Source organism: Protomyctophum parallelum (assembly GCF_964188405.1).
Source record: "Protomyctophum parallelum genome assembly, chromosome: 12".
NCBI classification, from domain to species: Eukaryota; Metazoa; Chordata; class Actinopteri; order Myctophiformes; family Myctophidae; genus Protomyctophum; species Protomyctophum parallelum.
In genome coordinates, this window is record NC_139712.1 from 28,652,312 (window position 1) to 28,678,599 (window position 26,288).

The window sequence follows — 26,288 nt, forward strand, 5'->3', positions numbered from 1 at the left end:
GGAATCTTTGAAATGTTTCATAGTTTTAGAAATATAGTGCTTTCAAATTTGAGACATTTAACATGGGGCTCAATGGCAGCTCTATAGGCACGTCAAAAGTCACTTTCACCTAGAAACTCCATTCACACTTTTTATTATTCAGCTTACTGTGGAGACACATGCTGGAACTTTTTTTTATTTGTATGTTTTGTAGTTTATGAGTTATTTAACTTAAACGCCCAATGCATTCTCTATGGCAATAGCACAAAATTTGGCATGCTAATAGTCCTACATACTTACACCTAGCAACCCCATTCTAGCCTACTTAGGTTCATCTTACGGTGGACATGTTTGCCTGAAAAGGAATCTTTGAAATGTTTCATAGTTTTAGAAATATAGTGCTTTCAAATTTGAGACATTTAACATGGGGCTCAATGGCAGCTCTACAGGCACGTCAAAAGTCACTTTCACCTAGAAACTCCATTCACACTTTTTATTATTCAGCTTACTGTGGAGACACATGCTGGAACTTTTTTTTATTTGTATGTTTTGTAGTTTATGAGTTATTTAACTTAAACGCCCAATGCATTCTCTATGGCAATAGCACAAAATTTGGCATGCTAATAGTCCTACATACTTACACCTAGCAACCCCATTCTAGCCTACTTAGGTTCATCTTACGGTGGACATGTTTGCCTGAAAAGGAATCTTTGAAATGTTTCATAGTTTTAGAAATATAGTGCTTTCAAATTTGAGACATTTAACATGGGGCTCAATGGCAGCTCTACAGGCACGTCAAAAGTCACTTTCACCTAGAAACTCCATTCACACTTTTTATTATTCAGCTTACTGTGGAGACACATGCTGGAACTTTATTTTTATTTTTATGTTTTGTAGTTTATGAGTTATTTAACTTAAACACCCAATGCATTCTCTATGGCAATAGCACAAACTTTGGCATGCTACTAGTCCTACATACTTACACCTAGCAACCCCATTCTAGCATACTTAGGTTCATCTTACGGTGGACATGTTTGCCTGAAAAGGAATCTTTGAAATGTTTCATAGTTTTAGAAATATAGTGCTTTCAAATTTGAGACATTTAACATGGGCCTCAATGGCAGCTCTATAGGCACGTCAAAAGTCACTTTCACCTAGAAACTCCATTCACACTTTTTATTATTCAGCTTACTGTGGAGACACATGCTGGAACTTTTTTTTATTTGTATGTTTTGTAGTTTATGAGTTATTTAACTTAAACGCCCAATGCATTCTCTATGGCAATAGCACAAAATTTGGCATGCTAATAGTCCTACATACTTACACCTAGCAACCCCATTCTAGCCTACTTAGGTTCATCTTACGGTGGACATGTTTGCCTGAAAAGGAATCTTTGAAATGTTTCATAGTTTTAGAAATATAGTGCTTTCAAATTTGAGACATTTAACATGGGGCTCAATGGCAGCTCTACAGGCACGTCAAAAGTCACTTTCACCTAGAAACTCCATTCACACTTTTTATTATTCAGCTTACTGTGGAGACACATGCTGGAACTTTTTATTTATTTTTATGTTTTGTAGTTTATGAGTTATTTAACTTAAACACCCAATGCATTCTCTATGGCAATAGCACAAACTTTGGCATGCTACTAGTCCTACATACTTACACCTAGCAACCCCATTCTAGCATACTTAGGTTCATCTTACGGTGGACATGTTTGCCTGAAAAGGAATCTTTGAAATGTTTCATAGTTTTAGAAATATAGTGCTTTCAAATTTGAGACATTTAACATGGGGCTCAATGGCAGCTCTATAGGCACGTCAAAAGTCACTTTCACCTAGAAACTCCATTCACACTTTTTATTATTCAGCTTACTGTGGAGACACATGCTGGAACTTTTTTTAATTTTTATGTTTTGTAGTTTATGAGTTATTTAACTTAAACGCCCAATGCATTCTCTATGGCAATAGCACAAAATTTGGCATGCTAATAGTCCTACATACTTACACCTAGCAACCCCATTCTAGCCTACTTAGGTTCATCTTATGGTGGACATGTTTGCCTGAAAAGGAATCTTTGAAATGTTTCATAGTTTTAGAAATATAGTGCTTTCAAATTTACAATGGGGCTCAATGGCAAAATGATGAAAAACGGCGTGCTATAGTATGCCGTACGATATGGTCCAAAATGATGAAAAACGAGGTTATTTTTTTTTTTTAAACGATGGGCTATAACCCATGTTTTTTTTTCTTTTTTCATTTATTTCAAAACCTCAAAAATGATTAAAAACGGCGTGCTATAGTATGCCGTACGGTATGGGCTATAGCCCATGTTCAGAAATGATGAAAAACGAGGTTAATTTGTTTTTTCAAAATTTCAAAAAACGATGGGCTATAACCCATGTTTTTTTTTTTTTTTTTTTTTCAAAACCTCAAAAATGATGAAAAACGGCGTGCTATAGTATGCCGTACGGTATGGGCTATAGCCCATGTTCAAAAATGATGAAAAACGAGGTTAAAAAAAGAATATAAAAATTTCAAAAAACGATGGGCTATAACCCATGTTTTTTTTTTGTTTTTTTTTCTTCAAATCCTCAAAAATGATGAAAAACAGCGTGCTATAGTATACCGTACGGTAGGGGCTATAGCCCATGTTCAAAAATGATGAAAAACGAGGTTAAAAAAATATATCAAAATTTCAAAAAACGATGGGCTATAACCCATGTTTTTTTTTGTTTGTTTTTTTTTCAAAACCTCAAAAATGATGAAAAACGGCGTGCTATAGTATGCCGTACGGTATGGGCTATAGCCCATGTTCAAAAATGATGAAAAACGAGTTTTTTTTTTTTTTTTTCAAAATTTCAAAAAACGATGGGCTATAACCCATGTTTTTTTTTTTCTTCATTTTTTTCAAAACCTCAAAAATGATGAAAAACGGCGTGCTATAGTATGCCGTACGGTATGGGCTATATAGCCCATGTTCAAAAATGATGAAAAACTAGGTTAATTTTTTTTTTTTTAAACGATGGGCTATAACCCATGTTTTTTTCTTTTTTTTCCCTTTTTTTTCAAATCCTCAAAAATGATGAAAAACGGCGTGCTATAGTATGCCGTACGATATGGGCTATAGCCCATGTTCAAAAATGATGAAAAACGAGGTTAAAAAAAGAATATAAAAATTTCAAAAAACGATGGGCTATAACCCATGTTTTTTTTTTGTTTTTTTTTCTTCAAATCCTCAAAAATGATGAAAAACAGCGTGCTATAGTATACCGTACGGTAGGGGCTATAGCCCATGTTCAAAAATGATGAAAAACGAGGTTAAAAAAATATATCAAAATTTCAAAAAACGATGGGCTATAACCCATGTTTTTTTTTTTCTTCATTTTTTTCAAAACCTCAAAAATGATGAAAAACGGCGTGCTATAGTATGCCGTACGGTATGGGCTATATAGCCCATGTTCAAAAATGATGAAAAACTAGGTTAATTTTCTTTTTTTTTAAACGATGGGCTATAACCCATGTTTTTTTCTTTTTTTTCCCTTTTTTTTCAAATCCTCAAAAATGATGAAAAACGGCGTGCTATAGTATGCCGTACGATATGGGCTATAGCCCATGGTCCAAAATGATGAAAAACGAGGATATTATTTTTTTCAAAAATTAAAAAAAACAATGGGCTATAACCCATCGTTTTTTTTAATTTTTTAATTTTTTCCAAATCCTCAAAAATGATGAAAGACGGCGTGCTACAGTATAGTATGCCGTACGATATGGGCTATAGCCCATATCCTTGCGGTGTATAGCGGTGTATGAGAATGGGTGTTGCGGAGGATGAGAGCATTCCTCTCATCCTCCGCAACACAATGCATTCTCTATGGCAATAGCACAAACTTTGGCATGCTACTAGTCCTACATACTTACAACTAGCAACCCCATTCTAGCCTACTTAGGTTCATCTTACGGTGGACATGTTTGCCTGAAAAGGAATCTTTGAAATGTTTCATAGTTTTAGAAATATAGTGCTTTCAAATTTGAGACATTTAACATGGGGCTCAATGGCAGCTCTATAGGCACGTCAAAAGTCACTTTCACCTAGAAACTCCATTCACACTTTTTATTATTCAGCTTACTGTGGAGACACATGCTGGAACTTTATTTTTATTTTTATGTTTTGTAGTTTATGAGTTATTTAACTTAAACGCCCAATGCATTCTCTATGGCAATAGCACAAAATTTGGCATGCTAATAGTCCTACATACTTACACCTAGCAACCCCATTCTAGCCTACTTAGGTTCATCTTACGGTGGACATGTTTGCCTGAAAAGGAATCTTTGAAATGTTTCATAGTTTTAGAAATATAGTGCTTTCAAATTTGAGACATTTAACATGGGGCTCAATGGCAGCTCTATAGGCACGTCAAAAGTCACTTTCACCTAGAAACTCCATTCACACTTTTTATTATTCAGCTTACTGTGGAGACACATGCTGGAACTTTTTTTTATTTGTATGTTTTGTAGTTTATGAGTTATTTAACTTAAACGCCCAATGCATTCTCTATGGCAATAGCACAAAATTTGGCATGCTAATAGTCCTACATACTTACACCTAGCAACCCCATTCTAGCCTACTTAGGTTCATCTTACGGTGGACATGTTTGCCTGAAAAGGAATCTTTGAAATGTTTCATAGTTTTAGAAATATAGTGCTTTCAAATTTGAGACATTTAACATGGGGCTCAATGGCAGCTCTACAGGCACGTCAAAAGTCACTTTCACCTAGAAACTCCATTCACACTTTTTATTATTCAGCTTACTGTGGAGACACATGCTGGAACTTTTATTTTATTTTTATGTTTTGTAGTTTATGAGTTATTTAACTTAAACGCCTAATGCATTCTCTATGGCAATAGCACAAACTTTGGCATGCTACTAGTCCTACATACTTACACCTAGCAACCCCATTCTAGCCTACTTAGGTTCATCTTACGGTGGACATGTTTGCCTGAAAAGGAATCTTTGAAATGTTTCATAGTTTTAGAAATATAGTGCTTTCAAATTTGAGACATTTAACATGGGGCTCAATGGCAGCTCTATAGGCACGTCAAAAGTCACTTTCACCTAGAAACTCCATTCACACTTTTTATTATTCAGCTTACTGTGGAGACACATGCTGGAACTTTTTTTTATTTTTATGTTTTGTAGTTTATGAGTTATTTAACTTAAACGCCCAATGCATTCTCTATGGCAATAGCACAAAATTTGGCATGCTAATAGTCCTACATACTTACACCTAGCAACCCCATTCTAGCCTACTTAGGTTCATCTTACGGTGGACATGTTTGCCTGAAAAGGAATCTTTGAAATGTTTCATAGTTTTAGAAATATAGTGCTTTCAAATTTGAGACATTTAACATGGGGCTCAATGGCAGCTCTATAGGCACGTCAAAAGTCACTTTCACCTAGAAACTCCATTCACACTTTTTATTATTCAGCTTACTGTGGAGACACATGCTGGAACTTTTTTTTATTTTTATGTTTTGTAGTTTATGAGTTATTTAACTTAAACGCCCAATACATTCTCTATGGCAATAGCACAAAATTTGGCATGCTAATAGTCCTACATACTTACACCTAGCAACCCCATTCTAGCCTACTTAGGTTCATCTTATGGTGGACATGTTTGCCTGAAAAGGAATCTTTGAAATGTTTCATAGTTTTAGAAATATAGTGCTTTCAAATTTGAGACATTTAACATGGGGCTCAATGGCAGCTCTATAGGCACGTCAAAAGTCACTTTCACCTAGAAACTCCATTCACACTTTTTATTATTCAGCTTACTGTGGAGACACATGCTGGAACTTTTTTTTATTTTTATGTTTTGTAGTTTATGAGTTATTTAACTTAAACGCCCAATGCATTCTCTATAGCAATAGCACAAAATTTGGCATGCTAATAGTCCTACATACTTACACCTAGCAACCCCATTCTAGCCTACTTAGGTTCATCTTACGGTGGACATGTTTGCCTGAAAAGGAATCTTTGAAATGTTTAATAGTTTTAGAAATATAGTGCTTTCAAATTTGAGACATTTAACATGGGGCTCAATGGCAGCTCTATAGGCACGTCAAAAGTCACTTTCACCTAGAAACTCCATTCACACTTTTTATTATTCAGCTTACTGTGGAGACACATGCTGGAACTTTTTTTTATTTTTATGTTTTGTAGTTTATGAGTTATTTAACTTAAACGCCCAATGCATTCTCTATGGCAATAGCAGAAACTTTGGCATGCTACTAGTCCTACATACTTACACCTAGCAACCCCATTCTAGCCTACTTAGGTTCATCTTACGGTGGACATGTTTGCCTGAAAAGGAATCTTTGAAATGTTTCATAGTTTTAGAAATATAGTGCTTTCAAATTTGAGACATTTAACATGGGGCTCAATGGCAGCTCTACAGGCACGTCAAAAGTCACTTTCACCTAGAAACTCCATTCACACTTTTTATTATTCAGCTTACTGTGGAGACACATGCTGGAACTTTTTTTTATTTTTATGTTTTGTAGTTTATGAGTTATTTAACTTAAACGCCTAATGCATTCTCTATGGCAATAGCAGAAACTTTGGCATGCTACTAGTCCTACATACTTACACCTAGCAACCCCATTCTAGCCTACTTAGGTTCATCTTACGGTGGACATGTTTGCCTGAAAAGGAATCTTTGAAATGTTTCATAGTTTTAGAAATATAGTGCTTTCAAATTTGAGACATTTAACATGGGGCTCAATGGCAGCTCTACAGGCACGTCAAAAGTCACTTTCACCTAGAAACTCCATTCACACTTTTTATTATTCAGCTTACTGTGGAGACACATGCTGGAACTTTTTTTTATTTTTATGTTTTGTAGTTTATGAGTTATTTAACTTAAACGCCTAATGCATTCTCTATGGCAATAGCACAAACTTTGGCATGCTACTAGTCCTACATACTTACACCTAGCAACCCCATTCTAGCCTACTTAGGTTCATCTTACGGTGGACATGTTTGCCTGAAAAGGAATCTTTGAAATGTTTCATAGTTTTAGAAATATAGTGCTTTCAAATTTGAGACATTTAACATGGGGCTCAATGGCAGCTCTATAGGCACGTCAAAAGTCACTTTCACCTAGAAACTCCATTCACACTTTTTATTATTCAGCTTACTGTGGAGACACATGCTGGAACTTTTTTTTATTTTTATGTTTTGTAGTTTATGAGTTATTTAACTTAAACGCCCAATGCATTCTCTATGGCAATAGCACAAAATTTGGCATGCTAATAGTCCTACATACTTACACCTAGCAACCCCATTCTAGCCTACTTAGGTTCATCTTACGGTGGACATGTTTGCCTGAAAAGGAATCTTTGAAATGTTTCATAGTTTTAGAAATATAGTGCTTTCAAATTTGAGACATTTAACATGGGGCTCAATGGCAGCTCTATAGGCACGTCAAAAGTCACTTTCACCTAGAAACTCCATTCACACTTTTTATTATTCAGCTTACTGTGGAGACACATGCTGGAACTTTTTTTTATTTTTATGTTTTGTAGTTTATGAGTTATTTAACTTAAACGCCCAATGCATTCTCTATGGCAATAGCACAAAATTTGGCATGCTAATAGTCCTACATACTTACACCTAGCAACCCCATTCTAGCCTACTTAGGTTCATCTTACGGTGGACATGTTTGCCTGAAAAGGAATCTTTGAAATGTTTCATAGTTTTAGAAATATAGTGCTTTCAAATTTGAGACATTTAACATGGGGCTCAATGGCAGCTCTATAGGCACGTCAAAAGTCACTTTCACCTAGAAACTCCATTCACACTTTTTATTATTCAGCTTACTGTGGAGACACATGCTGGAACTTTTTTTTATTTTTATGTTTTGTAGTTTATGAGTTATTAAACTTAAACGCCAAATGCATTCTCTATGGCAATAGCACAAAATTTGGCATGCTAATAGTCCTACATACTTACACCTAGCAACCCCATTCTAGCCTACTTAGGTTCATCTTACGGTGGACATGTTTGCCTGAAAAGGAATCTTTGAAATGTTTAATAGTTTTAGAAATATAGTGCTTTCAAATTTGAGACATTTAACATGGGGCTCAATGGCAGCTCTATAGGCACGTCAAAAGTTACTTTCACCTAGAAACTCCATTCACACTTTTTATTATTCAGCTTACTGTGGAGACACATGCTGGAACTTTTTTTTATTTTTATGTTTTGTAGTTTATGAGTTATTTAACTTAAACGCCCAATGCATTCTCTATGGCAATAGCAGAAACTTTGGCATGCTACTAGTCCTACATACTTACACCTAGCAACCCCATTCTAGCCTACTTAGGTTCATCTTACGGTGGACATGTTTGCCTGAAAAGGAATCTTTGAAATGTTTCATAGTTTTAGAAATATAGTGCTTTCAAATTTGAGACATTTAACATGGGGCTCAATGGCAGCTCTATAGGCACGTCAAAAGTCACTTTCACCTAGAAACTCCATTCACACTTTTTATTATTCAGCTTACTGTGGAGACACATGCTGGAACTTTTTTTTATTTTTATGTTTTGTAGTTTATGAGTTATTTAACTTAAACGCCCAATGCATTCTCTATGGCAATAGCACAAAATTTGGCATGCTAATAGTCCTACATACTTACACCTAGCAACCCCATTCTAGCCTACTTAGGTTCATCTTACGGTGGACATGTTTGCCTGAAAAGGAATCTTTGAAATGTTTCATAGTTTTAGAAATATAGTGCTTTCAAATTTGAGACATTTAACATGGGGCTCAATGACAGCTCTATAGGCACGTCAAAAGTCACTTTCACCTAGAAACTCCATTCACACTTTTTATTATTCAGCTTACTGTGGAGACACATGCTGGAACTTTTTTTTATTTTTATGTTTTGTAGTTTATGAGTTATTTAACTTAAACGCCCAATGCATTCTCTATGGCAATAGCACAAAATTTGGCATGCTAATAGTCCTACATACTTACACCTAGCAACCCCATTCTAGCCTACTTAGGTTCATCTTACGGTGGACATGTTTGCCTGAAAAGGAATCTTTGAAATGTTTCATAGTTTTAGAAATATAGTGCTTTCAAATTTGAGACATTTAACATGGGGCTCAATGGCAGCTCTATAGGCACGTCAAAATTCACTTTCACCTAGAAACTCCATTCACACTTTTTATTATTCAGCTTACTGTGGAGACACATGCTGGAACTTTTTTTTATTTTTATGTTTTGTAGTTTATGAGTTATTTAACTTAAACGCCCAATGCATTCTCTATGGCAATAGCACAAAATTTGGCATGCTAATAGTCCTACATACTTACACCTAGCAACCCCATTCTAGCCTACTTAGGTTCATCTTACGGTGGACATGTTTGCCTGAAAAGGAATCTTTGAAATGTTTCATAGTTTTAGAAATATAGTGCTTTCAAATTTGAGACATTTAACATGGGGCTCAATGGCAGCTCTATAGGCACGTCAAAAGTCACTTTCACCTAGAAACTCCATTCACACTTTTTATTATTCAGCTTACTGTGGAGACACATGCTGGAACTTTTTTTTATTTTTATGTTTTGTAGTTTATGAGTTACAGTATTTAACTTAAACGCCCAATGCATTCTCTATGGCAATAGCACAAAATTTGGCATGCTAATAGTCCTACATACTTACACCTAGCAACCCCATTCTAGCCTACTTAGGTTCATCTTACGGTGGACATGTTTGCCTGAAGAGGAATCTTTGAAATGTTTCATAGTTTTAGAAATATAGTGCTTTCAAATTTGAGACATTTAACATGGGGCTCAATGGCAGCTCTATAGGCACGTCAAAAGTCACTTTCACCTAGAAACTCCATTCACACTTTTTATTATTCAGCTTACTGTGGAGACACATGCTGGAACTTTTTTTTATTTTTATGTTTTGTAGTTTATGAGTTATTTAACTTAAACGCCCAATGCATTCTCTATGGCAATAGCACAAAATTTGGCATGCTAATAGTCCTACATACTTACACCTAGCAACCCCATTCTAGCCTACTTAGGTTCATCTTACGGTGGACATGTTTGCCTGAAAAGGAATCTTTGAAATGTTTCATAGTTTTAGAAATATAGTGCTTTCAAATTTGAGACATTTAACATGGGGCTCAATGGCAGCTCTATAGGCACGTCAAAAGTCACTTTCACCTAGAAACTCCATTCACACTTTTTATTATTCAGCTTACTGTGGAGACACATGCTGGAACTTTTTTTTATTTTTATGTTTTGTAGTTTATGAGTTATTTAACTTAAACGCCCAATGCATTCTCTATGGCAATAGCACAAAATTTGGCATGCTACTAGTCCTACATACTTACACCTAGCAACCCCATTCTAGCCTACTTAGGTTCATCTTACGGTGGACATGTTTGCCTGAAGAGGAATCTTTGAAATGTTTCATAGTTTTAGAAATATAGTGCTTTCAAATTTGAGACATTTAACATGGGGCTCAATGGCAGCTCTATAGGCACGTCAAAAGTCACTTTCACCTAGAAACTCCATTCACACTTTTTATTATTCAGCTTACTGTGGAGACACATGCTGGAACTTTTTTTTATTTTTATGTTTTGTAGTTTATGAGTTATTTAACTTAAACGCCCAATGCATTCTCTATGGCAATAGCACAAAATTTGGCATGCTAATAGTCCTACATACTTACACCTAGCAACCCCATTCTAGCCTACTTAGGTTCATCTTACGGTGGACATGTTTGCCTGAAAAGGAATCTTTGAAATGTTTCATAGTTTTAGAAATATAGTGCTTTCAAATTTGAGACATTTAACATGGGGCTCAATGGCAGCTCTATAGGCACGTCAAAAGTCACTTTCACCTAGAAACTCCATTCACACTTTTTATTATTCAGCTTACTGTGGAGACACATGCTGGAACTTTTTTTTATTTTTATGTTTTGTAGTTTATGAGTTATTTAACTTAAACGCCCAATGCATTCTCTATGGCAATAGCACAAAATTTGGCATGCTAATAGTCCTACATACTTACACCTAGCAACCCCATTCTAGCCTACTTAGGTTCATCTTACGGTGGACATGTTTGCCTGAAAAGGAATCTTTGAAATGTTTCATAGTTTTAGAAATATAGTGCTTTCAAATTTGAGACATTTAACATGGGGCTCAATGGCAGCTCTATAGGCACGTCAAAAGTCACTTTCACCTAGAAACTCCATTCACACTTTTTATTATTCAGCTTACTGTGGAGACACATGCTGGAACTTTTTTTTATTTTTATGTTTTGTAGTTTATGAGTTATTTAACTTAAACGCCCAATGCATTCTCTATGGCAATAGCACAACATTTGGCATGCTATTAAATAGTCCTACATACTTACACCTAGCAACCCCATTCTAGCCTACTTAGGTTCATCTTACGGTGGACATGTTTGCCTGAAAAGGAATCTTTGAAATGTTTAATAGTTTTAGAAATATAGTGCTTTCAAATTTGAGACATTTAACATGGGGCTCAATGGCAGCTCTATAGGCACGTCAAAAGTCACTTTCACCTAGAAACTCCATTCACACTTTTTATTATTCAGCTTACTGTGGAGACACATGCTGGAACTTTTTTTTATTTTTATGTTTTGTAGTTTATGAGTTATTTAACTTAAACGCCCAATGCATTCTCTATGGCAATAGCAGAAACTTTGGCATGCTACTAGTCCTACATACTTACACCTAGCAACCCCATTCTAGCCTACTTAGGTTCATCTTACGGTGGACATGTTTGCCTGAAAAGGAATCTTTGAAATGTTTAATAGTTTTAGAAATATAGTGCTTTCAAATTTGAGACATTTAACATGGGGCTCAATGGCAGCTCTATAGGCACGTCAAAAGTCACTTTCACCTAGAAACTCCATTCACACTTTTTATTATTCAGCTTACTGTGGAGACACATGCTGGAACTTTTTTTTATTTTTATGTTTTGTAGTTTATGAGTTATTTAACTTAAACGCCCAATGCATTCTCTATGGCAATAGCAGAAACTTTGGCATGCTACTAGTCCTACATACTTACACCTAGCAACCCCATTCTAGCCTACTTAGGTTCATCTTACGGTGGACATGTTTGCCTGAAAAGGAATCTTTGAAATGTTTCATAGTTTTAGAAATATAGTGCTTTCAAATTTGAGACATTTAACATGGGGCTCAATGGCAGCTCTACAGGCACGTCAAAAGTCACTTTCACCTAGAAACTCCATTCACACTTTTTATTATTCAGCTTACTGTGGAGACACATGCTGGAACTTTTTTTTATTTTTATGTTTTGTAGTTTATGAGTTATTTAACTTAAACGCCTAATGCATTCTCTATGGCAATAGCACAAACTTTGGCATGCTACTAGTCCTACATACTTACACCTAGCAACCCCATTCTAGCCTACTTAGGTTCATCTTACGGTGGACATGTTTGCCTGAAAAGGAATCTTTGAAATGTTTCATAGTTTTAGAAATATAGTGCTTTCAAATTTGAGACATTTAACATGGGGCTCAATGGCAGCTCTATAGGCACGTCAAAAGTCACTTTCACCTAGAAACTCCATTCACACTTTTTATTATTCAGCTTACTGTGGAGACACATGCTGGAACTTTTTTTTATTTTTATGTTTTGTAGTTTATGAGTTATTTAACTTAAACGCCCAATGCATTCTCTATGGCAATAGCACAAACTTTGGCATGCTACTAGTCCTACATACTTACACCTAGCAACCCCATTCTAGCCTACTTAGGTTCATCTTACGGTGGACATGTTTGCCTGAAAAGGAATCTTTGAAATGTTTCATAGTTTTAGAAATATAGTGCTTTCAAATTTGAGACATTTAACATGGGGCTCAATGGCAGCTCTATAGGCACGTCAAAAGTCACTTTCACCTAGAAACTCCATTCACACTTTTTATTATTCAGCTTACTGTGGAGACACATGCTGGAACTTTTTTTATTTTTATGTTTTGTAGTTTATGAGTTATTTAACTTAAACGCCCAATGCATTCTCTATGGCAATAGCACAAAATTTGGCATGCTAATAGTCCTACATACTTACACCTAGCAACCCCATTCTAGCCTACTTAGGTTCATCTTACGGTGGACATGTTTGCCTGAAAAGGAATCTTTGAAATGTTTCATAGTTTTAGAAATATAGTGCTTTCAAATTTGAGACATTTAACATGGGGCTCAATGGCAGCTCTATAGGCACGTCAAAAGTCACTTTCACCTAGAAACTCCATTCACACTTTTTATTATTCAGCTTACTGTGGAGACACATGCTGGAACTTTTTTTTATTTTTATGTTTTGTAGTTTATGAGTTATTTAACTTAAACGCCCAATGCATTCTCTATGGCAATAGCACAAACTTTGGCATGCTACTAGTCCTACATACTTACACCTAGCAACCCCATTCTAGCCTACTTAGGTTAATCTTACGGTGGACATGTTTGCCTGAAAAGGAATCTTTGAAATGTTTCATAGTTTTAGAAATATAGTGCTTTCAAATTTGAGACATTTAACATGGGGCTCAATGGCAGCTCTATAGGCACGTCAAAAGTCACTTTCACCTAGAAACTCCATTCACACTTTTTATTATTCAGCTTACTGTGGAGACACATGCTGGAACTTTTTTTTATTTTTATGTTTTGTAGTTTATGAGTTATTTAACTTAAACGCCCAATGCATTCTCTATGGCAATAGCACAAAATTTGGCATGCTAATAGTCCTACATACTTACACCTAGCAACCCCATTCTAGCCTACTTAGGTTCATCTTACGGTGGACATGTTTGCCTGAAAAGGAATCTTTAAAATGTTTCATAGTTTTAGAAATATAGTGCTTTCAAATTTGAAACATTTAACATGGGGCTCAATGGCAGCTCTATAGGCACGTCAAAAGTCACTTTCACCTAGAAACTCCATTCACACTTTTTATTATTCAGCTTACTGTGGAGACACATGCTGGAACTTTTTTTTATTTTTATGTTTTGTAGTTTATGAGTTATTTAACTTAAACGCCCAATGCATTCTCTATGGCAATAGCACAAACTTTGGCATGCTACTAGTCCTACATACTTACACCTAGCAACCCCATTCTAGCCTACTTAGGTTCATCTTACGGTGGACATGTTTGCCTGAAAAGGAATCTTTGAAATGTTTCATAGTTTTAGAAATATAGTGCTTTCAAATTTGAGACATTTAACATGGGGCTCAATGGCAGCTCTATAGGCACGTCAAAAGTCACTTTCACCTAGAAACTCCATTCACACTTTTTATTATTCAGCTTACTGTGGAGACACATGCTGGAACTTTTTTTATTTTTATGTTTTGTAGTTTATGAGTTATTTAACTTAAACGCCCAATGCATTCTCTATGGCAATAGCACAAAATTTGGCATGCTAATAGTCCTACATACTTACACCTAGCAACCCCATTCTAGCCTACTTAGGTTCATCTTACGGTGGACATGTTTGCCTGAAAAGGAATCTTTGAAATGTTTCATAGTTTTAGAAATATAGTGCTTTCAAATTTGAGACATTTAACATGGGGCTCAATGGCAGCTCTATAGGCACGTCAAAAGTCACTTTCACCTAGAAACTCCATTCACACTTTTTATTATTCAGCTTACTGTGGAGACACATGCTGGAACTTTTTTTTATTTTTATGTTTTGTAGTTTATGAGTTATTTAACTTAAACGCCCAATGCATTCTCTATGGCAATAGCACAAACTTTGGCATGCTACTAGTCCTACATACTTACACCTAGCAACCCCATTCTAGCCTACTTAGGTTAATCTTACGGTGGACATGTTTGCCTGAAAAGGAATCTTTGAAATGTTTCATAGTTTTAGAAATATAGTGCTTTCAAATTTGAGACATTTAACATGGGGCTCAATGGCAGCTCTATAGGCACGTCAAAAGTCACTTTCACCTAGAAACTCCATTCACACTTTTTATTATTCAGCTTACTGTGGAGACACATGCTGGAACTTTTTTTTATTTTTATGTTTTGTAGTTTATGAGTTATTTAACTTAAACGCCCAATGCATTCTCTATGGCAATAGCACAAAATTTGGCATGCTAATAGTCCTACATACTTACACCTAGCAACCCCATTCTAGCCTACTTAGGTTCATCTTACGGTGGACATGTTTGCCTGAAAAGGAATCTTTAAAATGTTTCATAGTTTTAGAAATATAGTGCTTTCAAATTTGAAACATTTAACATGGGGCTCAATGGCAGCTCTATAGGCACGTCAAAAGTCACTTTCACCTAGAAACTCCATTCACACTTTTTATTATTCAGCTTACTGTGGAGACACATGCTGGAACTTTTTTTTATTTTTATGTTTTGTAGTTTATGAGTTATTTAACTTAAACGCCCAATGCATTCTCTATGGCAATAGCACAAACTTTGGCATGCTACTAGTCCTACATACTTACACCTAGCAACCCCATTCTAGCCTACTTAGGTTAATCTTACGGTGGACATGTTTGCCTGAAAAGGAATCTTTGAAATGTTTCATAGTTTTAGAAATATAGTGCTTTCAAATTTGAGACATTTAACATGGGGCTCAATGGCAGCTCTATAGGCACGTCAAAAGTCACTTTCACCTAGAAACTCCATTCACACTTTTTATTATTCAGCTTACTGTGGAGACACATGCTGGAACTTTTTTTTATTTTTATGTTTTGTAGTTTATGAGTTATTTAACTTAAACGCCCAATGCATTCTCTATGGCAATAGCACAAAATTTGGCATGCTAATAGTCCTACATACTTACACCTAGCAACCCCATTCTAGCCTACTTAGGTTCATCTTACGGTGGACATGTTTGCCTGAAAAGGAATCTTTGAAATGTTTCATAGTTTTAGAAATATAGTGCTTTCAAATTTACAATGGGGCTCAATGGCAAAATGATGAAAAACGGCGTGCTATAGTATGCCGTACGATATGGTCCAAAATGATGAAAAACGAGGTTAAAAAAGAAATAAAAAAAACGATGGGCTATAACCCATGTTTTTTTCATTTATTTCAAAACCTCAAAAATGATGAAAAACGGCGTGCTATAGTATGCCGTACGGTATGGGCTATAGCCCATGTTCAAAAATGATGAAAAACGAGGTTAAAAAAATATATCAAAATTTCAAAAAACGATGGGCTATAACCCATGTTTTTTTTGTAGTTTTTTTTTTCAAAACCTCAAAAATGATGAAAAACGGCGTGCTATAGTATGCCGTACGGTATGGGCTATAGCCCATGTTCAAAAATGATGAAAAACGAGTTTTTTTTTTTTTTTTTTCAAAATTTCAAAAAACGATGGGCTATAACCCATGTTTTTTTTTTTTTTTTTTTTTTTTTTAAACCTCAAAAATTATGAAAAACGGCGTGCTATAGTATGCCGTACGGTATGGGCTATAGCCCATGTTCAAAAATTATGAAAAACGAGGTTAATTTTTTTTATCAAAATTTCAAAAAACGATGGGCTATAACCCATGTTTTTTTTTTTTTTCTTTTTTTTTCAAAACCTCAAAAATGATGAAAAACGGCGTGCTATAGTATGCCGTACGGTATGGGCTATAGCCCATGTTCAAAAATGATGAAAAACGAGGTTAAAAAAATATATCAAAATTTCAAAAAACGATGGGCTATAACCCATGTTTTTTTTGTTTTTTTTTTTTTCAAAACCTCAAAAATGATGAAAAACGGCGTGCTATAGTATGCCGTACGGTATGGGCTATAGCCCATGTTCAAAAATGATGAAAAACGAGTTTCTTTTTTTTCTTTTCAAAATTTCAAAAAACGATGGGCTATAACCCATGTTTTTTTTTTTTTTTTTTTTCAAAACCTCAAAAATTATGAAAAACGGCGTGCTATAGTATGCCGTACGGTATGGGCTATAGCCCATGTTCAAAAATGATGAAAAACTAGGTTAATTTGTTTTTTCAAAATTTCAAAAAACGATGGGCTATAACCCATGTTTTTTTTTTTTTTTTTTTTTTTTTTTAAACCTCAAAAATTATGAAAAACGGCGTGCTATAGTATGCCGTACGGTATGGGCTATAGCCCATGTTCAAAAATTATGAAAAACGAGGTTAAAAAAATATATCAAAATTTCAAAAAACGATGGGCTATAACCCATGTTTTTTTTTTTTTTTTTTTTTTCAAAACCTCAAAAATGATGAAAAACGGCGTGCTATAGTATGCCGTACGGTATGGGCTATAGCCCATGTTCAAAAATGATGAAAAACGAGTTTCTTTTTTTTCTTTTCAAAATTTCAAAAAACGATGGGCTATAACCCATGTTTTTTTTTTTTTTTTTTTTAAAAACCTCAAAAATTATGAAAAACGGCGTGCTATAGTATGCCGTACGGTATGGGCTATAGCCCATGTTCAAAAATGATGAAAAACTAGGTTAATTTGTTTTTTCAAAATTTCAAAAAACGATGGGCTATAACCCATGTTTTTTTTTTTTTTTTTTTTTTTTTTTTTAAACCTCAAAAATGATGAAAAACGGCGTGCTATAGTATGCCGTACGGTATGGGCTATAGCCCATGTTCAAAAATTATGAAAAACGAGGTTAATTTTTTTTATCAAAATTTCAAAAAACGATGGGCTATAACCCATGTTTTTTTTTTTGTTTTTTTTTTTCAAAACCTCAAAAATGATGAAAAACGGCGTGCTATAGTATGCCGTACGGTATGGGCTATAGCCCATGTTCAAAAATGATGAAAAACGAGTTTTCTTTTTTTTTTTTTTTATTTCAAAAAACGATGGGCTATAACCCATGTTTTGTTTTTTTTTTCATTTTTTTCAAAACCTCAAAAATGATGAAAAACGGCGTGCTATAGTATGCCGTACGATATGGGCTATAGCCCATGGTCCAAAATGATGAAAAACGAGGATATTATTTTTTTCAAAAATTAAAAAAAACAATGGGCTATAACCCATCGTTTTTTTAATTTTTAATTTTTTTCCAAATCCTCAAAAATGATGAAAAACGGCGTGCTACAGTATAGTATGCCGTACGATATGGGCTATAGCCCATATCCTTGCGGTGTATAGCGGTGTATGAGAATGGGTGTTGCGGAGGATGAGAGCATTCCTCTCATCCTCCGCAACACAATGCATTCTCTATGGCAATAGCACAAACTTTGGCATGCTACTAGTCCTACATACTTAGACCTAGCAACCCCATTCTAGCCTACTTAGGTTTATCTTACGGTGGACATGTTTGCCTGAAAAGGAATCTTTGAAATGTTTCATAGTTTTAGAAATATAGTGCTTTCAAATTTGAGAAATTCAGAATGGGGGTCAATGGCAGATTTTGGCAAGTAAAGATTTGAGTGGGGTTTGAACCAACAACCTCCAGATCATGCAGCCAGTGTGCTAAGTCTCACTCCGTCAGGCTATAAGGTAGTGATGGCGAAGTTGGTAAAGAAAAGGACCTTGAAGTCAAAAAATCACTTTCACCTAGAAACTCCATTCACCCTTTTTGAGTGGTGCAACCACTCCAAGGAACAGCAATGTCTGTGTTCACCTATGTGTTGTTCACCTATGTGTTGTTCACCTATGTGTCCGCCTATGTGTTGTTCACCTATGTGTCCGCCTATATGATGTTAATGAGCACCAGTATGACTATTAGTACCAGTAGGGGCGCTGTTGTGCCAGAAACAGAGAGAGAGAGAGTGCTGCACTGTTGCCTGCTAATGAGAGAGAGAGAGAGAGAGAGAGAGAGAGAGAGAGAGAGAGAGAGAGAGAGAGAGAGAGAGAGAGAGAGAGATTTATAACTTAAGTTAAATAACTCAGAAACTACAAAACATTTCAAAGTAAATAAATCCAGCATGTGTCACCACAGTAAGCTGAATAATAAAAAGTGTGAATGGAGTTTCTAGGTGAAAGTGGTTTTTTGATGTGCCATACCCTGCCATTGAGCCCCATTATAAAATTGAAAGCACTATATTTCTAAAACTATGAAACATTTCAAAGATTTCTTTTCAAGCAAACATGTCCACCGTAAGATAAACCTAAGTAGGTTTGAATGGGGTTTCTAGGTGTAAATATGTACAGTATAGAGCACCGAAGTCCTGACGTCACTGTCAGTAGAGGGCGGCAGTCCACAGGTTCTTGTACTTTTTATTTGCATTGAAATCGCCATAGGGGGATTTTAGATCTCTTCATATAAGAACGGTGTTTGAAAAATAAACCAATCATCCCGGCCTTTTCACTCATATGGATATGAAGCATCGACTGAAGGTGGAAATGTACAAATATACCCAAAGAGTAACACAATAAACGAGTCAAACAACCCAGAGACTACATTTCAGAAACGGACATGTTAATTAATTTAAAAAAAATGTTGTATTGATATTTAATGTTTCGTGTTTAGTACGAGTCAAGTCACCGCCCGCTGAGCTTACGTCAACGAGGAATCTCAGGAACGCAATGTGTTGACAGCTGGGCGTGACGTATATTAGCAGCGACATTGCTTTCATATGTAGTTTCAAGGCTTTTGCGGCCAAAGTAATTCCATTTTCTCCAGAAACTGGCTGTATCAAATATGAACGGACATCATTAACGACGCACAGCCACCCCCTGACAGAAAGGCCGGGATGATCAGTTTATCTTTCAAACACAGTTCTTATATGAAGCGACCTAAAATGGTGATTTCAATGCAAATAAAAAAATACATGAATACATGTGTACTGGCGCGCTCTACTGAAAGTGACGTCAGACTTCGGTGCTCTATAACATGTGCAGTACTTCTTCCATCACTGCTCAGAATGGAGGGACACCTGTGTCTATGGAAGGGTTTCCCATGCCTGCTCCGGATGTGTACCCCAACTCTTTAGATTCTGGGACCACAGGAAGCTCAGCTGCAATAGTTTACAGCTGAGCTCACCCCCCCAGTAATCACAGATACACACACAACCCCTGCAGCTTTTTACCTTTTTGTCTGCCTAGGACTTTGAATCAATTTAGTTTCCCACGCTTTGATGAATCAGTGGGATAAAAAGCTACAACTGATCAGTCATGCATTCATTGCACACTGTAGTGTAGTGCAGGGGTTCTCAACCTTTTTGGCTGGGGACCCCCGGAAATGCTTTGGCCATGTCTCGCGACCCCCGCCCGCATGCATGTACTATGTAAACTAGAGCTGGGACTCGATTATTTTTTTTTATCTAATTAATCAGAGGCTTTGCGATTAATTCATCTAGATTAATCGCATTTTAATCGCATATCAATATTCAACCCGAGAACAGCGAGAAACCTTTTTTTTTATGTTTTTTGGTATCCCAGTGAATCAATGAATAGTGACTACAGGATACCACTCATTTTCAACATTTTACTGTCATTAATATACCTGTTGTGGAAATAATAATAAAAGTCACCCCATTCTGTGTTGCCTAGAACTGGAGGTCTGAAAAAAGAATTGTAACAGTAACAAGTACATCTCAGTGACATTACAGGACTAAGGAGCTGTACTTACTTCATATTGTTACTGTTTTTTTCAGACCTCCAGTTCTAGGCAACACAAAATGGGGTGACTTTTTATTATTTCCAGTTTTCAGTACTATAGAAAAGCGCCCAGTGAGAAACGTTCCTCTGTGAAAAAAAAGGTGCGATTAATTTATCTGTAGTTAATCGCGATTAATTTTTCTGTAGTTAATTAATCTAAATTAATCGCAATTAGTCCCGGCCCTAATGTAAACGCTTCATTTCCATTTTCCAGACATTTTTTTGTTTTTTTGGGGACCCCCCTGGTGTAGTGCATAGTCATACCTATGCAAGGCTGCACTCTAACATGCACAGACTATTAAAACACACACACACGCACATGTGCAGCATGCATCCCAGAGGAGTGCACATGTAGACTAGACTTTTTTTATTTTATTTCTTTACGGTCCCCCTCCACACATACATCTTTTTACAGGCAGACTAGTTTCTACTTTTATAGGGAAGGAGCCCTTTCCCTTAGGGGTGAGGGACAGTCCGTCTGGTGGAGGAATACATGGACATGCCTGGGAATGCTGGTATGCCTTTCATGTGCTCTCCTTTCAGTCCTTTTAGTCCTTTCCTTTTGGGGGAACAGCCGAGCGCTGTCTCGTTCCAGACCAGGAGAACTCTCTCTTCTGTGTCCTCAGCCAAGAGCATGGATTTGTTGATAAAGACCTGCTGGTGTCGTGTTTAAAAAGTCTTCTCAGCTGCGGTCGTCAGGAACGCAGCGATAGTTTAGAGTCGACTGCATTGTGACGTGTGATGTTGTAGAGTGGTCTGTCATTTCCTTTGTTTATGTCCCTAATGACAGACGGGAGTGATTACTTGTACGTGTTGTGTGGATGGATCCCTCAACGTTGTTTATTACGTTATTTACTTGGGTAATAAAGAAAATCTGTGACAAAGACATTTTTACTTAACCGCCTTGTATACTTCGTACTATGAAAAATGTATTATAAATATATAAATCTTATGAAATCGAAAAGAAGAATAGGGATGCCAGGATTAATTTTGTTTAAAAGCTCCCCCCCCAAAAACAGGAAAAAGAATATAACAAATCTGTAGAACCTACAACGGCATAATGAATTTAACAACAGAATGTTATTTTTTTATACTATAGCAATATGTTCAGGATCACCTTAATAAATACTTCTATGACATTGATCGAGACAATTTAATTTAAAACCAAAATATCTTTTCATCAGGGTCTCTCTATGATATAATGACGTGAAATGGCGGTCCAATGTTAAGTAAATTTGAGTGTGACATGAGAAGTTAGGATACACTGTAATGTCCGTTAAAATGAACGGGAACCAATTAGACGTAAGTAAGAGGCTATTCGATACCATTTTGTCGTGTTTCTGTCAAACTGCTCCAGTCCAAACCATGACACGGTAAAATCATTTAGAGATTTATAGCTTCAACAAGTGAAAACCTTCCCTCCGGGCTAAGAACATGGTGACCTGGACCATCAGCGAGAAGCTCTCTTAATGGCTCACATAAAAAAGAATGTTTCCTCGACACCTACATACTTTGCTGATAATTTAGTGGTTTTAGAGATTCAAACAGAGTACCTAATTGGGGGGCAAGGTTTATAAAGAGACGCTATGAAACCAGATGGCTTGTACCCCGTCTGACCTCGGGGGACATCTGGACCCCACGTTGGAACTTTCCCTCCCACCGACCTGATTCGCTCAACCCCAGAGACCTCCCATAATATCCATCATCCTCCGTTTTAGTGTCGAATTTGACAGCACATTTTGCTTTAGTTCTAGCCATAGTGTTTTGGATACGATTGCATTTAGTTTTAGTCATGTTTTAGTCCACTGAAATGTTTTAGTGGTAGTCTAATTTTGACTAAATATCGTAACATAAAATGTATTTTGGCGGGACTTGATGCTGTCGTAATGCCATAATTTACACTTGGTTGCATTCTGAAAATAGCCTACCTACAAGCTCACAACATACAGTATCGCGCTCCGATGCGTTGTGAGCTTGTAGATCTGCTATTTTCAAAGTCTAACACCCGAGAGCAACTAAACATGAAATGTTGTGTATTTTAGTTGTACTGGATCTCTTCTCCACTAGTCCCTCCCTAACATTTTCTGATTTTTTTTGAGTGGTGCAACCACTCCCTTAAGGAGCTATGTGTGTGGTTGGGTATGAGCACGAAAACAGCATGGCTGTTTTTCACCACCTGTGCGCAAACCTAACACACACACAAACACACATGCACATATTAACTGTATATATGATGATTTTGGGTGTGCCAGTACAGTGACAATACAGTACAGTACAGTAGAGGGTACAGTAGAGGGGTCCCTCACAGTAATTATCATTTCTCAACCGTTTCGGACGAGGGGCGGCTCGCCGGATTCGGCCCGGCCCCCTGGGCGCGTTACTGGGGGTCTGGATGTTCCGGGGATCCCCCCGAGGAATTCCTGGGGACCCCCACATGGTAACTCTCATTTCTCTACCGTTTCGGACGTGGGGCGGCTCGCCGGAACACCCTGGCCATGGTCCTGTAGGTCTGGAACTTCCGGGGACCCCCTGGGGACCCCCACACGGAGTTGCACCACTCACTTTACACGGGTGTGATTTTTATTTGTTGACAAAATTGTCAATGTAGTCTTAGTTTTAATCATCATCATAGCTTAGTTTTTGTTTTTATTTAGTTTGTCAGTGAAAAAAAGGTAGTCGAAGAGCATTTTTCGTCATAGTTTCAGTCGACAAAATCAACACTGACCCCAGACCTCCCATGATATTAATCATCCTCCGTTTTCAGGTGTTCACGTGGCTGCGGGGGGTGACTCTGGGGCCCGGCCCCCAGCGGCGACCGCCAAGTTCAAGCCTCAGGAGGTCAACGTCAAGGCGGAGGCCCCCTTCCTCCCCGAGCCTGAAGTGATGGAGGTGGGAGAGGCCGGACCCCCCGGGACCATGACATCGTCCAAGCTGCCCAAAGGGACGGACGGCAGCATGGTGCCTGTGCTGGGCTTTGCTGGAGCCCCAGGTGAGAGAGAGAGAGAGGAAAAAAAGAGGATATCTGGAGGCTATTCATCCATCACAAACACACGCATCACACACACACACACACACACACACACACACACACACACACACACGCATCAAATACTCATTCTTCTCATGATTCTTCTCATGTTTTCTAATCTTGCAGCTACCCCACCCAAATCCCAAGCCTCGCTAAAGCTCAATTTGCCATTGATTACAGGTAAATCCACCCTTGACTGTTTTCTAACCCATACAAAAACTGTACCACTTTAAAGTGAATTATCCCATCTAGACCCGAGTTTGAAAAACATTATTGTTGCTATAGTAACCAGCTTCAAGATGTCAATGTTTCAGGAAATGAGGAAAAACATATTTTTGAGTGGTGCTAACCCCTCCTACAGTAGGCCCAGCTTGTTTGCGTGTACCCCATAGCGATGATTTCATTGGCTGAGCACGGAATATGAGGATAAAAAGTGAGGACATAAAAGTGAGGACGCCAAAAGCAACAAATGTATCAAATCTACAAGCTCACTTTGAGGTTGTAGATTTGCTACTTTTGATGCTTTTGTGTGACTGTAGTGTGATCAAATAGGACGCGAATTAACAAAAATTTAAATACACAAAGGAAAAATATGGATAGGAGGTTTCTGCTGACAGCAATGATATCTAAAATGTCACAGATGCTTTCCCAAATTTAAAGGTCTAAATCACTGGTGGTTTTCAAACTTTTTAGCTCGAAATCCAAAAGAGAAATTAGATGTTTGCCCAGGGCCAAAACTAGTGAAAATCGCTTGTAAATCATCTATTTCCACTACTTCTTAACATTTGTTTTCATGAAAAAAAAAAACAGTGGTCTATAAATGGGTTAAAGTGTTGTTTCTTCCTCAACAGACTTGCACACGACCCAGAAACCATCGCTGCAGAAACCCGTCCTGACTTCAGGTTGGAATCTTCTTTTTTTTATGAGTCTTTTCAGTTCCCATTTCATTTTGTAACTGGTTCCACGGAGCATAACACACAGTCTTCACTGTGTGGTCAAGGTGAAAGGGTGGCATTCTCAGCCGGTCTCAATCTCCTGCCGTTCCCCGGAGAGGTTGGAATAATTCGCTTCAACAAGGTGCTAGTCAACGATGGAGGACATTATGACTCCCATACAGGTATCCTGTAGTCATCCCATACACCAGCAACACATCCAGTGTTCATATTTCATGACCTTAATTGTTGTAGGCTTGTACAAAGGCTCAAATGTAATTGAATTAGTATGTTATGTAGACAGATGCCAGGTCATTTGTTGACCTGGCATCCCATAGTTTGTACATTTTCAATGTACAGAATAGATCTTTTTTGTATAATACTGTTTAGACTGATGTTGATGGTTTACTTATGATCCTAGATGACTATTTCTATGCATTTTATGTATTACCTCTTGTTTACCTTGCTTACTGTAAAACATTCTGGATTAAGAGTGTCTGCTGAATGCCAAAATTGCAATGTACATTTAAAACACTTTGAGTGAAATTAACATTTTATGGAGTATTAAACCTCTTTCTTTCTTAGGCGTCTTCACGGCTCCCATGGACGGCCGCTACCTGGTGAGCGCGGTGCTGACGGCCCAGCGCGGCGAGAGGCTGGAGGCGGTTCTCTCCGTGTCCAATCGCAGCGTCCAGAAGTTGGACACGGCGGGGCTCCCGTCCGGGTCGGCGGTGCAGAGGAACGAGCAGCAGTGCAACTGCGGAGGCTCCGCCTCGCTAAGCCTGGTGCTGACGCTGAGTCGAGGGGACAAGGCGGGACTGGTCATGACCGCGGGGAAACTGGCTATCGCGGACTCCTCCGAGGTCCTCTCTACCTTCAGCGTTGTGCTCCTTTACGCCAGCCCGTCAAAGAGATAACCGCACTAGCAACAGACCTCCTTAAAGCACTATGGGGTCTTCAACAGGGGGTCCGGGACCCTTTGGGGGTACTCACAGTACGTTTTAACAGCGGGCGACAGCCAGACGAATTTCCCGGAAGTGCGTTATTTGTCTAATGGGACCCGGCGACTACCGGCGATAGGAGGCGAAAGGGCGATGGTCGAAAAGTGGGCGGGGCAACGTCGCCCGAAAATATACAAATAATTCATCTTTTTGGGCGATGACGGGCGATTGGGCGATGTGTCGGCCGATGCTCGCCCGCTGTTAAAACGTACTGTCAGAGTTACTACAGGTCGTAGGAACTTTTTTAAATTTTTTATTAACCACTTCAATCCTGTCCTGGTGGGAACATTAGCCGGAAATAGCAGATGGCGTTGTGACCTTGTAGATAGTCTATTTTCGGGCAAATAGGTTTGGTGGGGAAAGAAAAAAGCAGACCATTGAGGGGCTAGTAAACCTGTCTGAATACAACAAAACACTACACAATGCTGTCAACAAGTCTATGAAGCCCTCTATGAAAATGTTTAATCTGCAACACAATTTCATACTGTATGTAGTGGGGGGTTCCCTGCTTCATCTCTCCCTCAGCAAAGGGCTCCTTGGCTTGAAAAAGGTTGAAGACCCCTGATTTAACAATTATAAGTGAAGTATAGAGGGCTTCAGTGAACTGAAGCAAAAGAGTAATGTTACCGTGTTGCAGAAAAGACGTGAAAGGAATACTGTACTTTCTTGAGGCAAACTTTATATCCCAAAGAGATGTACAATATACGTGTGAATGAAAGAGTGAAAGAAACAAATAGACGTTATCAGA

General features: G+C 37.5%; 1 protein-coding gene across 2 annotated transcripts in view; it reads left to right on the forward strand.

Annotated features, from left to right (window-relative positions):
* Positions 1-25,659, forward strand: part of emilin2b (elastin microfibril interfacer 2b) — a 68,587-nt gene extending 42,928 nt beyond the window's left edge. Inside the window, exons 8-12 of one of the 2 annotated variants that reach the window (XM_083778039.1) lie at positions 23,344-23,568; positions 23,734-23,787; positions 24,459-24,509; positions 24,608-24,724; positions 25,125-25,659. In XM_083778039.1, the coding sequence (XP_083634165.1) occupies positions 23,344-23,568; positions 23,734-23,787; positions 24,459-24,509; positions 24,608-24,724; positions 25,125-25,456 (779 nt within the window). In that variant the 3' untranslated portion in view covers positions 25,457-25,659. The remainder of the gene's footprint in view (positions 1-23,343; positions 23,569-23,733; positions 23,788-24,458; positions 24,510-24,607; positions 24,725-25,124) is intronic. The other variant, XM_083778040.1, reaches the window with a different exon arrangement.
* The last annotated feature ends 629 nt before the right edge of the window (positions 25,660-26,288 follow it).